General features: G+C 35.2%; 1 protein-coding gene across 1 annotated transcript in view; it reads right to left on the bottom strand.

Annotated features, from left to right (window-relative positions):
- RYR3 (ryanodine receptor 3) overlaps positions 1–17,479 on the bottom strand; it is a 252,124-nt gene that overhangs the window by 179,618 nt on the left and 55,027 nt on the right. The window contains exons 4-8 of the mRNA XM_052782467.1: positions 10,360–10,434; positions 9,285–9,363; positions 5,649–5,761; positions 5,104–5,203; positions 1,333–1,426 (exon numbers count right to left, since the gene is read on the bottom strand). Coding sequence (XP_052638427.1) covers positions 1,333–1,426; positions 5,104–5,203; positions 5,649–5,761; positions 9,285–9,363; positions 10,360–10,434 — 461 coding nt within the window. The remainder of the gene's footprint in view (positions 1–1,332; positions 1,427–5,103; positions 5,204–5,648; positions 5,762–9,284; positions 9,364–10,359; positions 10,435–17,479) is intronic.

The following is a 17,479-nucleotide window of genomic DNA, read 5'->3' on the forward strand; positions in this document are numbered from 1 at the left end:
TATGCAGCTCACAAATCCAAAAGATAGGACAACTCCAAATCATCAATCTTAGCACATTGTATCACTATTACACATTTGAAAATGTTCAATATAGCATTCACATTATTCCTCTATTTTGGGAATATAAATACATAGCTTTCATTCAGAAGAAAAAACATTTTTTAATTTTACCCTTTTATTTATGTAGTTATAAAAAAATGGAAGCAGAGCTTAAGTCAGTAACAATACACACCAAACACATTAAGAGGAGGACCATACAGGGCAATAGGACTCCACAGTTATTTTGGGTTTTAACTATAACTGACTTCTAGGTAAGTAACAGCAATAGCAAAGTACAGCATTTCTAAACATACTGAAAAGGCTCGATACCTATTCTAACCTTATTAAGACTGGTTGTTTACAAAATTAGTCTGAATATGACATCTGTTCCACACAAGGTATCTAGATCCTAATACTTTTGCTAGTATTTTTATACTAGGTGTGCACATTCCCACACTCAGTGCAAACTTTGTATCTTTTTTTTCTATACACATACGAAGAAAACAGCAATTAAAAAATTAATCAAGCAAAGTTTTCTGACATTCAGTTTGGGTTTTCTTTTGGAGTCTTTTGGAGACTTTTTTACTCCACAGAAATGTAAAAATGGAAAATTCAGAGCTAAAAAGTTTACTTGACATAACTGAATGTTACTTATGGTATTTGCCACAGTGGGTATAGAGACCTTATTTGTTGAATATGATTTTTAATACTGGGGTTTTTGTGTATCAAAATTATTAGCTTGCTGTGCTTTTGATTATCAGCAAAATGCAAAGTTAAATTCAAATAATAAATCAACGTAATATATAACAACTGTAGATTTAAGTTTAATACAAATTGATTTAGCTAATATGATTTAATTATCTTAACATATTAATCAAATTTGAGAGAGCAAGGACTTGCAAAAAGGTGCGAAATATATAAAATATGAAAGTCATTGTAGATGCTGAACTTTCAGAGATTTTTTTTTTAGGTCTTTTTTTTTTTTTTTTTTTTTTGAAATTACCATCTTCCCTGCTAATGCATGCTTACCTCTGCTTATAGTAATACACATTAAAGACAAACAACAGAACAGGCTGGAAATATCAGTGGAAATCAACTACTTGAATTTCAGCAATAAAAGAACCCGTGACTGATTTTCTACTTAGTAGTCTCAACTTCTTGTAACAATGTCACTGCCTAATTAAAGATTGCTGTAAAGAGTGTTTAACCTATCTAACCTCAAATTCAACTGACAACCAACAATCTATTTCTTTTTTGAGAGAAGGAAATGTATAAAAATGCACCACCACTTACTTCTGCTGTGAATCATTCTGATCTGTAGATGGAATTGTCAAACACTCATCATGGCCATGGAACAAACGTACTACATGCCCACCAAGAAGATATCCTGTAGAAGATATTTACTTATTAGCTTAATGTCCTGGTTTCAGCTGGGATAGAGTTAACTTTCTTCCTAGTAGCTGGTACAGTGCTATGTTTTGAGTTCAGTATGTGAAGAATGTTGATAACACTGATGTCTTCAGTTGTTGCTCAGTAGTGTTTAGACTAACGTCAAGGATTTTTCAGCTTCTCATGCCCAGCCAGCGAGAAAGCTGGAGGGGCACAAGAAGTTGGCACAGGACACAGCCAGGGCACCTGACCCAAACTGGCCAACAGGGTATTCCATACCATGTGACGTCCCATCTAGTATAGGAACGGGGAAGTGGGGGCAGGGATTCGCCGCTCGGGGGACTGGCTGGGTGTCGGTCGGCGGGTGGTGAGCAATTGCACTGCGCATCATTTGTACATTCCAATCCTTTCATTATTGCTGTTGTCATTTTATTAGTGTTATCATTATCATTATTAGCTGCTTCTTTTCTGTTCTATTAAACCGTTCTTATCTCAACCCACGGGTTTTGCTTCTTTTCCCGATTTTCTCCCCCATCCCACTGGGTGGGGGGGGAGTGAGTGAGCGGCTGCGTGGTGTTTAGTTGCTGGCTGGGGTTAAACCACGACACTTAAACATTGACAATATGAAAATAACACCCTCAAAAAAATTTTAAAACATTCAAAAGACCTAGGTGAAATCTGTTTTCCAAGTTTTCACTCGTAACTGCAATTCAGCAAGAACAAATTTAGTATGACAACATATTATTTTTTAGTATCTTTTTCAGTTAAAAGTCTTTCTTCTGAAAATGAAGACAAAAAGGAAGCAATCGCTTAACATTTAAAAATCGAATTAGGGTTCTGGGACAGAAAAGGAAAATAAAAACTTTTACAATAATTACTGTTATGAAAATTGAATGCTTTAGGTAAAAGCCAAATCAAATATATAATACCACAGCTTCCCCGCCCTTAATACAATTTAAATGTTCTCAATACAAAATAATTTCATGAGTTCATCAGTTTGTTCTGACATTTATAATTTGTGTCAAAATCAAAACTGCATAGAAGCAGCAGGAGACAAGAGGACAGAAAAATACTTAGCAGTTCTGAACATTAAGTCTAACAGAAGCTAACTTTCCAACCCATTTAACACAAAGACTACAGGTCAAAACCAGGAACTTTGCCTCACAGAAAAAAAGAAAAGAAAAAAAATGGTGTAGGATGAGAATGATTCATCAGACCCTCAGTCCAAACTGTTCTGACCTTGTAAGTGAAATTAATGCCTTTTAAAAGAACAAACACACATAAAGGAGGAAGTGTAGAAGGAAACTTTCATACTGTGTGGCTGATTCAATATAAATTTGTAAATTAGGAAAACAGTAACTGGCACCTATCCTGTTGCAAATTAATACAAAGGTAAAAGCAAAGAAAGAATGAAGAAAGAAAAAAAAAACCCACAACCCAACTTTCCTGAGATTTATGTTCCGTCAAAGTACTTCAAACATCACAAAAAGTATGTTGTCTGACTTCCAGTCCAATTTTAGACTCAGGAAATCCTACTTTCTCAGTCTGTCTATTCAACTTGAGCAAGGCTGCTAAGTCTTTTGACATATGATCATCCCTCATGTAAACCATTCTGAGAAGTGTATATACAGCTAAACCTAAGCCTAAGTGGTTGGGGAAAAAACTGACACACAGAAAACCTACTTCTTTGCTTACCCTACCCTAACTTCTTTTTTTTTTTTCTTCTTTGATTATGCAGTTTTGGATTATGTGTCCAATTCTGAGCTACACAGTACAACAGTTCCAAGTACAGCAAAGGGCCACCAAGATGATTAAGAGACTGGTGCATCTCACACATGAGAAAAGGCTGAGAGAACAGGGACTGTTCGAGCTAGAGAAGAGAAGGCTCTGGGGGGTTCTCATCAATGTAAAGAAGACAAAGTCAGGCTCTCTTCAGTGGTGCCCAGTGACAGGACCAGAGGCAATGGGCACAAACTGAAACACAAAAGGGTCCATATGAACATCAGGAAACACTTTTTCACTGTGAGGGTGCTTGAGCACTGGCACAGGTTGCCCAGAGAAGCTGTGGAATCTGCCTCCTTGGAGATACTCAAAAGCCACCTTGACATGGTCCTGGGCAACCTGTTCTAGGTGGTCCTGCTTGAGCAGGGGATTGGACCAGGTTCCTTCCAACCTCAACCACTCTGTGATTCTGTAAGCACTGAGGAAATTTACCTGCCAAACCCCTGCTATTACAGAAATCTAAAATATACCACTGATCTTCCATGATCTCTCCGTGTAGCTCATTACGTTTGTCATCTGTTACAAGTTTTTAATTTTACTATACGATGGCTTTTCTCTTTGCTTGGTTTTGTTTCACCTGTGAAACCTAAGAACATGGGGACTTTTCCAGAGTTAACCTCTATTCTATTTATGACCTATGATGGCAGGGGACCAGCCAGCCATTTATAAATATACGGCTCCAGCATAATACACTTCTTGCAACAGAAAGCAATCAGAAAGTATCACAAGGAAAATCCATATCGCATATGCTCTTAAAATGAAAACCTACAAACACTCTGAGACAAGCTTCTTACGGGCCAGTGCACAGAAACACTGTGTGATGCTGATTTAAACCACATGGGGTTAGAAGGACCCGACCATAGTTCAGATAAGCCTAGTGACTGTTAGTCTTTAGCACCAGGGTAGTCTAGTTCTACCAAGACTTAGTCTAGCTGATCCCAGGGAAATGCAATGTCTCTTTCAGGTCCCTTATAGCACCATTTTTTTCCTATGAGACTGTATATTATTATATCATGATTAGTTTTAGGGCCAAGTGATACAAAATGGTCCTGACTTAAGACATTTACCATTGGCTAATGTGGAGGGCTGACACTTCAAACAGAGAACAGCAGAGGGAAAGTACAATGCTTGTTATGACAGTGTTAATGACAGAGTATGGCATTGAAATAAGGAGCAATACTGAGTAGATGAGCCTTTCATTACAGAACAAGACATTTCTCAAACAGAATAAGGTAATGCTTCTCAAACACGGTTGTGAAGTGCAGTCAAGTGCCAAGAAAGAAGTCCTGACCCTGTGGTGTGGGATTTAAGGCTGATTAAGAGAGTGCGTTTAGAGGGCTCATTTTCATTGACTATTACAGAGACACAATAAGAAAGCATGGCTGAGAGATCCAGAAAGGATATTGAGCAAATATCCTTAAAAAAAACACATCTAAGAGACTGAATAGGAATTATAAGAAACCTGCTTTCCATTTTGCATGTACCTTTATCTCTCTTCTGTTATCTCTGTTACAGGGTGATTGAAAATCCTATACAGAATCTAGAGTTTACCAGCTTTAGTTATTTTGCAGCTCCTACTCCCCAAAATTAAACTGAAGACAAGAAACTGATCTGTTGCATTCTCAGTCTTCATTTCTCATACAGCTTTTTATGCTTTGCTATTCTAAAGTCACAGCAGTTATATAGCTTTTCTTCAGTTAATCTGGCTGATGTATCTGTATTTCCCCGTTTTCCCTTCTGTTATTCTTCTCTCCTATGCTAATTTTCTTTATTTTCATTAAGCTCTTCGGTTTGATTTTCTGAGGGTGGTTTTTTCTTCATTTTCACTCTTCATGAAAAGCAATACAAAGTCATCTAAAGTATATACTTTTCTAAATAAATAAAATTACAAACCTTCTGTAATATTGCTTCCTGAGCATGTAGGATGTACATTCCATAGCGTCTGCATAAAGGAGGCATCCACCTGAATACTTCCATTTGACATGGAGAGATGCTGAAAGACAACAGTAACAGGAAACAGTGAAATTTATGCACTTAAAAATATTTAGTATATTAATTTTGCAACAAAATAGAAATACATAATAAAGTAAATATACAAATATTCTTTAAAAATCAGTAGTCACTTGCTTTTAAAATGAACTCTTTTCTAAATCTAATCAGCAGACTCCAGCTTCAGCTTAGAAATCTTCCACAGTTACAGAAATAAAAGCTTCCCAAGATGGAGAATGCTGAAGTACACCTCAGGATAAAAGCATGGAAACAGTCTTGTTCTAGCAGAGGAAAACCTTCCACTGAGAAAAAAAATGCATTACAACCAGGCATCATTTCCTAGATTAGAAAAAAATTTGTTCATAAGAATCTCAACCATTTTCCCCAACTCCTCACAGCACTTTGTATTTTTCCCACCATGTGTCCACTTGCTAAACATACAAACCTACCAGGTATCTTTCAGAGGACACACTGACCAGGATAAGATCATCACCAATTCGAACTTTTTCTCCTTCTGACCTTTGTTTAGAAGCAGGGTGTATTGTCCACCAGCATGCCTCACCTAAAGGACAGAGATATTTAACAAAGGTACACAAAACAGACAACTCCCAAGAAATTTACAGATACCTTTATACAACATTGAAATAACACAATAAAGAATTGCATCTTATAAAATATTCACCTTATAAAACCACCTCATTCCTCTTTTCAATCCGCTTGAATTTTTTTCTTTGTCATCACTGAAGCTGATATTTCTCTTTTCATGTATTTTTTTAAAGTAGCTAACCACTTACAAAACACTGCTCAGAACTGCCCTCCTTCAAGGCTCTCACTGCCAGTAAATTGCTGACAGCTACCTCAGTCTTAATTATCACCTTTTGTGTCTTCTTTTGCATAATGTTCATATTTAATTCACAATCTTCTGTATCATTTCCACTCTAAGCTGCATTTATGTTCTAGAATACAGAATTTTGAAACAAATACTCCATAACTTTACAATATTGCTACACTACAAATATCAGTTCTGGGAGCAATTCCATTAGCACTACAGACCATGTGACTACAGGATAGCCAAGCCTAAGGTTGACAACTATAGAACATTTCCTATACATTAAATACAAGATTCCAGATTACTTTGCACTCATACACACACCCTGATTCTGAGTAGATCACCCAATTCATTCCACAATTTCACACCCTTCAGGGTTTAGAATCATAGAATCATTTAGGTTGGAAAAGACCTTCAGGATCATCAAGTCCAACCATCAACTATGCCCACTAAACCATGTTATGGAGTACCTCGTCTACGCACTTTTTGAATACCACCAGGGATGGTGACTCAACCACTTCCCTGGGCAGCCTGTTCCAACACCTGACAACCCTTTCAGTGAAGAAATTTTTCCTAAGATCCAACATAAACCTCCCCTGCTGCAACTTGAGGCCATTTCCTCTCATCCTATCTCCAGCCACCTGACAGAAGAGACCAACACCCACCTCACTACAACCCCCCTTCAGGTAGTTGTAGAGAGCAATAAGGTCTCCCCTCAGCCTCCTCTTTTCTAGACTGAACAACCCCAGATCCTTCAGCCGCTCCTCATAAGACTTGTGCTCCAGGCCCCTCACCAACTTGGTTGCCCTCCTCTGGACACGCTCCAGCAACTCAATGTCTTTCTTGTAGGGAGGGGCCCAAAACTGAACACAGTACTCGAGGTGCGGCCTCACCAGTGCCAAGTACAGGGGAACAATCACCTCCCTGCTCCTGCTGGCCACACTATTTCTGATGCAGGCCAGGATGCAATTGGCCTTCTTGGCCACCTGGGCACACTGCTGGCTCATATTCAGCCGGCTGTCAACCAGCACCCCCAGGTCTTCTTCTGCCAGCAGCTTTCCAGCCTCTCTGCCCCAAGCCTGTAGCGCTGCATGGGGTTGCCATGACCCAAGTGCAGGACCCGGCACTTGGCCGTGTTAAACTTCATACGATTGGCCTCAGCCCATCGATCCAGCCTGTCCAGATCTCTCTGTAGAGCCTCCCTACCCTCAAGCAGATCGACCCTGCCTCCCAACTTGGTGTCATCTGCAAACTTGCTGAGGGTGCACCCAATCCCCTCATCCAAATCATCGATAAAGATATTAAACAGAACAGGGCCCAACACCAAGCCCTGGGGTACACCACTTGTGACCTGCCGCCAACTGGACTTCACCCCATTCACCACAAGTTTAGTTTAGTTAAGACCCTGAAGAAAACAAGTTGAATACAGCTCTCTTACTGGGCAATGCAAAGTGGGAGAAAATGAAACAAAGGCAAAATTGGTAACATAAGATAAAGCACAAAAATCTGTTTGGTCAACTAAGAAGTTTCATGTAAAACCTCCTTAAAACAAAATTTGAAGGTTATGAAACTAATTATAAAGAAAACAATAAATAAAAGTTACACCCCTAAAAGTGTAAAGTTTTAAATCTTTAAAAGGGAATAATTTAAAATATCTAGTGGCTTTTCACTCAATACCTGCTAGGCGAAGAATACTTCCTGCAGCTGCAATTGATTCAATAGGACAGTTTCATGGGTGGGGGAGTAAGGCAAGGGGAAGTGATATCATGGTGTTCAGTTTATAAGGTTTACAAGCATGCAGTAGTTATCAAAATCCTCTGTGCAGAAACACAACTAAGCATTCCTTTTATGTGTTGCTTTTTATATCATACCTATGTGTACAAGGGCCTTTTTGTATATGTACAGTTAAGCAAATACCAGTATGAGACAACTACAGATATTAGTTACAAAACCTCATGGGCACAAGCAGGCACATGCACAATAACTCTGAAAAAAACTATGAAATTATAAAGACATATTTCACTGAAACTATTTTCAGAGAGAGAGAGAACACACACATTCCTTTAATCAACATGCCTAAAGAAAACGGTCTCCATCTAAGGCAGCAACCAAAGATACAATCAAGTAATAGGCTGCTGATATCTGTGAGACCATCTTCTGTATGGCTACAAACAACTGAAAGACAAACTTCACTCATTCAAAACAGAAGGTCATGTAGATAATCAGAGTCACCTGAAAAGAAATTTTCAAAGACCATAGTCCACAAACATTTTAACAGCTACATTGGCAGTGCCTCTCCATCATCAGTTAGTTTATTTTTATTTTAATTTATTTTCAAAATAATGACAAAACAACAGAAAGCACAGGTTTTATATTAATACAACTAGCATTTCTTTATTTGAAGCTTCACATTAATGAGGTATGTATATAGGTACTTAGATTTTCCCTTCAAGATATATGTCTGTGCCTGGGTACTATAGGGTCACCTGTTACTTTCTGATGAGTACTCATCACTTTCAGTAACCTTTAACACTATGTATACAGCAGCACATAAAACTATTTGTGGCTCTTTGTGGCTGAGTTGCTTTTAAATTAATCTAACATAGCTCCCGGTGGCATCTCATAATTTATATGTGATTTTATGGAAGCACTTTTTTTTTTTTTTTTTCCTATATTTCTGTTAGCAGCACTGTTACTGGCAGTATTCCCAGAAATCTATTGATTAGATTTTAAAGCTTTCTCGTCATTTCTTGTTTGTGTCATATCTCTTCCACTCTGTCCCACTATTATATTGCTCCATTTTATGCTTTTATTTTTCTTCAGCTCTTTTAGCAATGTGCTCATTAAATTTTTTCTGTTTTCCTGCATTACAAGTTACATACTTCTTTTGTTGCATGGTTACAATGTATATTGTGAATGCACCGATATATGGCTTTTCTGTACTCTATTGAAAGTGACAAGCCATACAAATAGAAGACAAATGCATTGAATTTATTTTATTCAACAGAAGTTTTTTACTTTGACCATTATCACCAGTCTTATTGCAGTTGTGGTAACTCAGTTTAATTGCAAGGCACTCTCACATTCTTACACAAAGTCAGTTAAATTACTGAAAGTCATCAGTATTGACAGTCATCATATACTTTGTCATCTTATTTCTAATGAACACATAAACACAACATTCCTAAGCTTACAGTGCCATTAATCTAAACGCCTCTTCTAAAAACAGAAATGCGTGACATTTTCCTTGCCATACCTGCTGCATTTTCTCGTAGTCCCACATCAAATGCAAGTTTATCCGTCTGGGATCTTGATGATGTTAAACATGTCAAATACTGCAAAACAGCATAGTTATTGAAAACAAAACCCCAACAGAATCCATTAACACACATGCCAAATTAATACATTCACATTACTCCATCTTACCATCAGCCTGTGTTTATTTTTTTTTAAATTAGTTAAGCATGTTATTTGTATACAAGCTCCTCCTGACTTTAAAACATCAAAATCCTTTTCCTCTTCAGCACATACTTCTCTGTGTAATTTAGCTCCTGCCTTGCAAAATTTCACATAGTTGATCAGATAACAACAGGCAAACATCTTATTACAGCATTACTGTAGTAAGTTTGCTTCATGAAAACATAGCAAACATACCAAAAGGCAGTAATCATACTTGCAACTCTGGTATATCAAGGCAACTACAATTTGTATGGTTCATAAACATAAATACCAGAGTTTAAAGACTAATGTAGAGTCTTCTAGTACAGGAAAAAGGAGGGAAGAAGTTTTCTTGACTTCTCATTTCTTCAACCTCCTATTAGGTATACTTGCATGGGCCCTAATAAGTCAAAGGTCCAGAACAGTTAAAATTTTCCAGTTGTACAATGTAGTGACACAAAATTTACACAAGGTAGCCTGAAGATAGCATGTTTGTGGGCATAGTCTCTGGGAACTATGGGATGTTAAAAGCAACACCTTATTTTATAAAATAGGATGGAAAAAACCCCACATATCACAACAAATTCATTTGCGATAGCAACAACTTGCTAAAGGAATTATCATTAAAATGGATTCCTTAAGGACCCAGAAATAATCCATGGCTAAAAGAGCTTTTCAGCTACATTTCTGAGTGAAATGGATTGAAGAATCTGAATTTAAAATATCAGGGCCATTTCCATTGTGTTGAGACACCATAAGCTATTCAAATTTTTTTATCTAGTGCAGAAGAGAACTTAGAACATTCTTCCAAATTTATCTATTTTTTATTTTGATAAAAAGACATTTATTTGAGTTTCATGTTACTGATTCTGTGAAAGTCCTCTTTCACTTACCATTTCACTAAACGAATGTCGAAGTAGTATAGCATGGCCATACAGCAGGGTTCTGTGACCACCCCCTTGAGCTGCCTACACAACATGACAGAGAAGGTCAGAACTCCACTGCACTGCGTGGACTACCATCAGAATTATGTAACAACAAGACGAGCTAATACAGTTCAAGTAGTAAGTGCAAATATTCAAGCAAATTATGAAATGCATATGCTGGGCAAAGATCACGATAATGAAGCAGCTACAGCAATAGCCAAATATCTGCCAAGGGAACAAATACTGTTCTTGATCAAAGACTCTTATTGTGACCTAATTTTTTATTATAATAAAGTAAAAACACAGCATTTTCAAAAAAATGTTTTCAATTAAATAAGATACTACTTACCTTTCTTATAAACTTTTCAGAGGCATTAAAAAAATAATAATAAAGTAAGTATATACACACATACACAAACTGAAATCTGAAAGAGGAAAAATGCACCTAATGCCCAGAATGGTTTAAGCACATACTAAGGATATCTACTTGCTAGGATTAATGTTATCTTAAGCATTTACCAGATTCATTAAAGCAACTGCATCCATAATTTCAACAAAGCAAAGTTTTGAATTCGTTTTGAATTAGTTTTGAATACGGAAATTTATGACAAGATCAGGGAGAGGCAAAACTGGGTTCTCCATACATTTCCTTTAGAGAATTTGGCACACATCTTTTGACCTCCTTTTCGTGACCACAAAAAAAATTAAATTTCAAGGGAAAAATCTTAACAAGTTACCTATGGAACAACAGACAAACAGCTTTATAGGTTTTCAAGTCTGCCTCTCTCATCTGCATCTATCATCTTATTTCCTAGTTATTTATAAATAACAAGCCTATTCAAATTTAAATAAATAATATGACCAAGAAATTAAATTCTTGATTTATTGTGGTGCTCTCCACCAAAACTGGATATCATGATTAATGTTAATACTAATTATACTATGGTGGGCAACATTATACTTCACTTTTTTATCTCAGTCCAGATCATAACATTTGCACCTGGTAAGTCCTGAGTAATAATAAAAGGTCTAACATCAGGATCCTAATAACAAGTTAGAAATTGCTGATTTACGAATAACTAACTTCTCATGTAATTGCTTGAAACTGTTCTGACACACACAGAGAGCTTTTTTTCCATTTAAAAGAGCATTTACTTTATGGTCTTCTTGTTTCAGGTATATTTAGGCAATCATTAAATATGACAGATGATTCCCCAAAATATAACTTCAGAACAGGGATCGTCTCTAGTACGTTACGTATTGCTAGAAAGGACTGCCTTTAAGGTCAGTTCTGTTCCTTGGATTCACGTGGAAGGGACCAAGATAATTAAAGTTAGTTCCTGGAACTCAAATAACAGTTATACATGTGTAGGCAAATGATTTTGCACTCTATGAACAATACATCAGTTAAATCACCAATAAGGTCAATAGGTTTACAAGCTATGTACAACTTGTGTTGTAAAGAACCCCACCTTAGAAGATATCAAGCTGAGGAAACTACTACATTCTGTAGCTTGACATAAAGAATACTTAATACTAATTCAAAGGATTAAAAATGAAATTTTATTTGTCCAAACAGAAAGAATAAAAATCTAAAAGCAATTCAGCAGAGGGCTTTTATTACAACTGCAATAAAATAAAAATCCTGCTTCTATTTTTCTAGCTAATAACAAAGACATTAACAAATAGGGATTTGGGACCTGCTTATGCTGGAACTTAATGCTGTTAACAGATAGTAGAGAGTCTTATGTAATTTTAAGTAGTAGATTTTATTGAGAAATTTCTCAGAATTATATGGATACCATGTATAATCTCTTTCACAATATGATCCATATAATTATGTAAAATTTCTCAGTATACCCAGTAGCAAAGTTAAAAAAAACCAAAACAACACCAAACAAAAAAACCACCACAAACTCCTGGATAATGATTTTTGGATCTACATAGAAAATTGGAAAAAACTGGAGACAAATATAGGATAGTTTTTGCTAGTCATTCAGAGAACACAGCATACTTTCAGATATCATTATAGAAGGCTGATCAGAAACAATGAATAAAAAAATTCCAAGAGCTCCTCCAAAATATGTCATCCATAAAAAATGGTTTTAATAATATATCCCACAGGAACTTATCACTGCTTGGGGAAGAAAACCAGAAAAACGTCATGTAACAGTGTATATAATAATTGTTTTATAAATTACAACTTTTTTTTTAACCAACAAGGAAAACCTTAACAGCAAAATCAACTATAATTACAGAAAGGTTGTCAGAAGAAAATGACACGTAGCCAGTTTGTAACATATATATGTATACTGAAAACAAGCAATAAAACACCTCATGATATTTTTTTACTGAAAGCTTTTAAGTGAATCACTTGTAATTTTAAGGCTGACTCATTTAAAAAAAAAAAGTTAAATAAGCTATGTTCTTCCTCTAGAAAAATCTGAAACTAACAGCACAACTCTATTCCAAACTAAATTTAGTATGGAAAGCAAACAATTCAATGGAATGATAGACTGGTGGAACCAATAAAAGATTAATGTTAATTATATGAGACCAAATTCTATTCTTAGCAATGCCTTTGTATTGAGAACAGACTGTAAATGAACATTTTAAGATGTACATTCCTACATTTCATGCTGTCATTTTTCTCAACGTATATAACAACTATTAAAAGACAGCATTTTGTACTATTCATCTCAAAAATATCTTTTTTGGAAATCTAGTTTAGAAATAGTTATTACCATATCAATTTGCTTTCATGGTGCCAAAGATAGTGCCTCATAATACAAAATATTTAACTCGATCGGTAGTTATGACGTGTCTCAAAACAGAATCAGTTAATTGTAACTTAAAAAATAACCCATCCATTTTACAAACAGCTTGTTGACAGAAGCTAATTAAGAGTCCACCTCTGAATATAACAAATCCTTGTGGTTGTCCTGGTTTCAGCTGGGACAGAGTTAATTGTCTTCCTAGTAGCTGGTACAGTGCTATGTTTTTGAGTTCAGTATGCGAAGAATGTTGATAACACTGATGTTTTCAGTTGTTGCTAAGTAGTGTTTGGTCTAAAGTCAAGGATTTTTCAGCTTCTCATGCTCAGCCAGTGAGAAAGCTGGAGGAGCACAAGAAGGTGGCACAGGACAGAGCCAGGGCAGCTGACCCAAAGTGGCCAACAGGGTATTCCATACCATGTGACATCACATCTAGCATAGGAACTGGGGAGAGTGGGGGTGGGGGGATTGCCACTTGGGGACTAACTGGGCATCGATCAGCAGGTGGTGAGCAAATGCATTGTGCATCACTTGTATATTCTAATCCTTTTATTGGAACAGGCTGCCCAGGGAAGTGGTTGAGTCACCATCCCTGGAGGTATTCAAAAAGTGCGTAGACAAGGCACTTCAGGACATGGTTTAGTGGGCATGGTTGACTGTTAGACTCGATGATCTTAAAGGTCTTTTCCAACCTAAATGATTCTATGATTCTATGTGATGAGAAAACGTTAACCGAAATATTGAAGTCTGAGTGCATATAATACACAGCACATATTTCTACAGCACATCTCATCCCCATGGAATCTAAACAAGAAAGGTGGCTAAAAGAATGACAAATTAATATGGAATTAAAACAATGAGTGATCATAAGACATCAATTTATTTCCCTTTCTCTTTTCAAGCTGACATATTTTTGAAATAGAATCCATATTTGTTATTTCACTATCATATTTATCTCTTAATTTGTAAGATATAAAAAAAGATAGAAAATATTTAAGGGATTTTGATTTATAAACTATAATAATAACTGTTTATTATGGTAAAGACTAAAATTTGTATCTGATAATTTCATGGTTATATCATTTAGTCTATACACTGTTTAAATGCTTTCCCAATTTGGTATAAACGAGTTAATTCCTGAGACATATTCAAGAACATCTCAATATATGAAGTTACTCTATTTTGCTATTTATGCTGATGTATCACTTACTACCATAGTTTAATTTTAATACTGTGCTATGAAAGAAATTTTTTAAATCGTAAATAAAATAATAAAATCATTGGTTTCATGCATTTCAAAAACAACCTGATGGAGGCCTACTGGACTCCTATCAGTGAAGTTTTGAGTATTAAATGTATGAATCTGCAACAATTCTCTTAACACATAAGAAAATTTCTCACTAGAAATTACTTCATTCCACCATGTATACTATGCAAACAGTGTTCACAATGTATACAATACCTTAGGGCATTTTAAGATACTTTCTGTAGTTAATCCCAAACTGCACTCCTATAGACTTATGGCCACTATCCGTCAATTATAATACAAAACACTTCTCATGATTTTAGCCTGCTGAACTGCACCTAACGTAGAGGATTAAAAGAGCACAAAACAGACAGTAAGAATGCCCCTTCTATGCATGCATACATATATTTCTATATAAATATGGTTTACATACCTTGGTACTACATGTGCTAAATATATATATATCTCTCTTAATTGAACTGATATGTTTTCCACACATTAAGTAAAACAGAAACAAGCTTACAAAGAAAAAAAATCAATATTCTTTAATAGAATGAAAGGTAGGTATTGATGATGGCATTATAAAATTGTGACAGAATAAAACTGTAAAATTTCACTTTCTTGTCAATCATTCTTAAATTGCAACCTTCCCTTCATTTTTTAAAATTTAAATTCTGCAACCATGTTATTCAGATAAAAACAAATCCTAGTTTTGAGTCATTTAATATTTACTGATCTGTATGAAATAATGAGGAATTTTAATCCACAAGCATTCTAAACATCTTTCTAATTTTATATAACTGAGAAGCCATCTTGCAAAGTGAAATTTCTTCCTTCAGAAATAAGAGACTCCATAGGTCACCCTGAATGCTTGCAGCGATTAATTGGGGAAAAAAAAAAAAAAAAAAGTAAGGTCCATCATTAGTGTTAGTTTCATTGGGATGATATAAAGCTTTGGCAAATTGTTTGACTTCAAATGAAAATTTTATAAATTAAGATATATATTTGACCACCTTTACTTTTATACTTTTGAAAAATAAAAATGTTTTCAAAACCAATTTTTTTTTTCTTTCCTTATTACCTAGAGCATACAGTCTGTTAAAAGTTTCAATAAGCAATCATTGTCTAGCCAGTCACAGCCAGAGTTACACTTAGATTTCCTGTGAAAAACAAGACTCACTGTTGGGTAAACAAATTCTTAAGTAGTGCTTTGATGCATCTGATTTACAAATAGATACTATGAAAAAGTGTTTTAAAATGGTGAATTGTTGCACAACAATGAAGAGACTGAAGAATGAATGGCAGCTTATAATTCAAGAGAAAAAAAATACCAAAAATTTATTTTATAGACATTTTCGTCTTTAAAAAAAGAATATGTATTTTGAATGTATTACTTCTGCATAGATGGATATGACAGTGAAAAAATTAGCCTCAAGTAAATAAAACACCCTTTTGATTCTCCCTTCTGGGGTATTTACTTAAATCATAGAATTCCCCTCCTCCCACACATTATTCTATTTTATTTTCTAGGATTGTACTAAAAAAGGAAGAAAATACTAAAACTGCATGCACAGTATATGAATCCCAGAAAAAAATCAAAAGAAATCTCTCATCATGAAACAAATTCACATAAATCTATATTTGATCCCCCAAAATATTATAGTGAAATGTTATCTTTAAGTAAATTTCTTTAGATAATACTGAGATTACTTGTATTTTTATGTTTGGTTTCTTCCTCAGACACTCATTTTTCCTTTTACTTAATGTGACAGTCTTAACTCTGTGTGTAAGTACAATAAAAGAAAAATTACAACTCAAAGAAAATACACAAGCTTTCTGGTTCTACATAAAATAAAAATGAAAACTGTCTAGCTCTGCAGATTATTTGCATCGTAATTAGTTGCCATTTTGTCTCATAAAATAAGTAAAGCCATAGAGTTTTATCATGCTCTGTTCATAAGAGAATAAAAGTTCAATTCAATTCAATTCAGCTGAAATTGGAGAGTTAGGGTCAAAGCAATCAAAGATAAAAGTCTTCCACCCAAGCTTTTGGACTATGCTGGGAAATCAATTAAAGCACAGCATCATAGAAGATAAGAGCAAGCTGATCTGATCAGGCAGCAAAAATCTGATAGGTATAGTAAACATCAATGCACAGACATTGCACGCAACCAATTCAAGAATTTTCTCAACTTTAAGAGATGTACATGTGACCAATACCAAATTTAACTCTAAGTGAGAGTGAAATGCAGAAGATTTTTATTTAGACAAGTTTTGTCATTTTCATGGTACCAGACAGCAATTACAGAATCTGTCATAACAAATAAACATTGTAAAGTCTTATTTAATATTAATTTGTTAATAATACTTCACCCTATACATTAAGAAGTGGCATTTCCAGTTTTTTTCAGATTTCAGTTGTTCTCTGAATAGAATAAAACAATAAAGGTGATGTCACATTTTATTTTAAATTCCTAAAACTTATACACATGAATATAACAGAGCAGTGACCAACTGAGTGGAGACCATAGGTCAATTTCATTTACTTTCAGAGAAACACCAGCTCTACCTAAGCCTATAGAACTAGATAATTCACCTGAATTACCTACTTACAAGCCATTCACAGATGCAACAGCAAATGTAACTTCTAAAACTTCCAGAAGTATTAGTGCATAGATGAGAGATAAGTCTGTCTCATCTCAAAAACTAGCAACAAGATTCAGCTGATCATTGAAAAATTATCATTGTTCACACAGATCATTGAAAACACAGGCAAATCTGTATCTGGGGTTTGGATTAGGCTTAATTTTTGCTTATAACACCATCGCCTTTTGCCAAATAGCTTAGAAGTTCTATGAAAAATACAGTTCTTAAATAACTTTGTCAATAATAATGTATAATATAGTGCACAGGGACTTTTTGACGTCCTGATCGCTCCAGTGTGGAAGTCCTCTTTCAGTTATTCTTAGTATATCTTAGATTTGAAGTGATAATTCAATTGAAACTTTAGTAATATGAAATGCAAGCATAGTTACAACATTTCACTTTACTGCAAAGTCACTTTACA

The sequence above is a fragment of the Harpia harpyja genome, chromosome 3 (assembly GCF_026419915.1).
Source record: "Harpia harpyja isolate bHarHar1 chromosome 3, bHarHar1 primary haplotype, whole genome shotgun sequence".
NCBI classification, from domain to species: Eukaryota; Metazoa; Chordata; class Aves; order Accipitriformes; family Accipitridae; genus Harpia; species Harpia harpyja.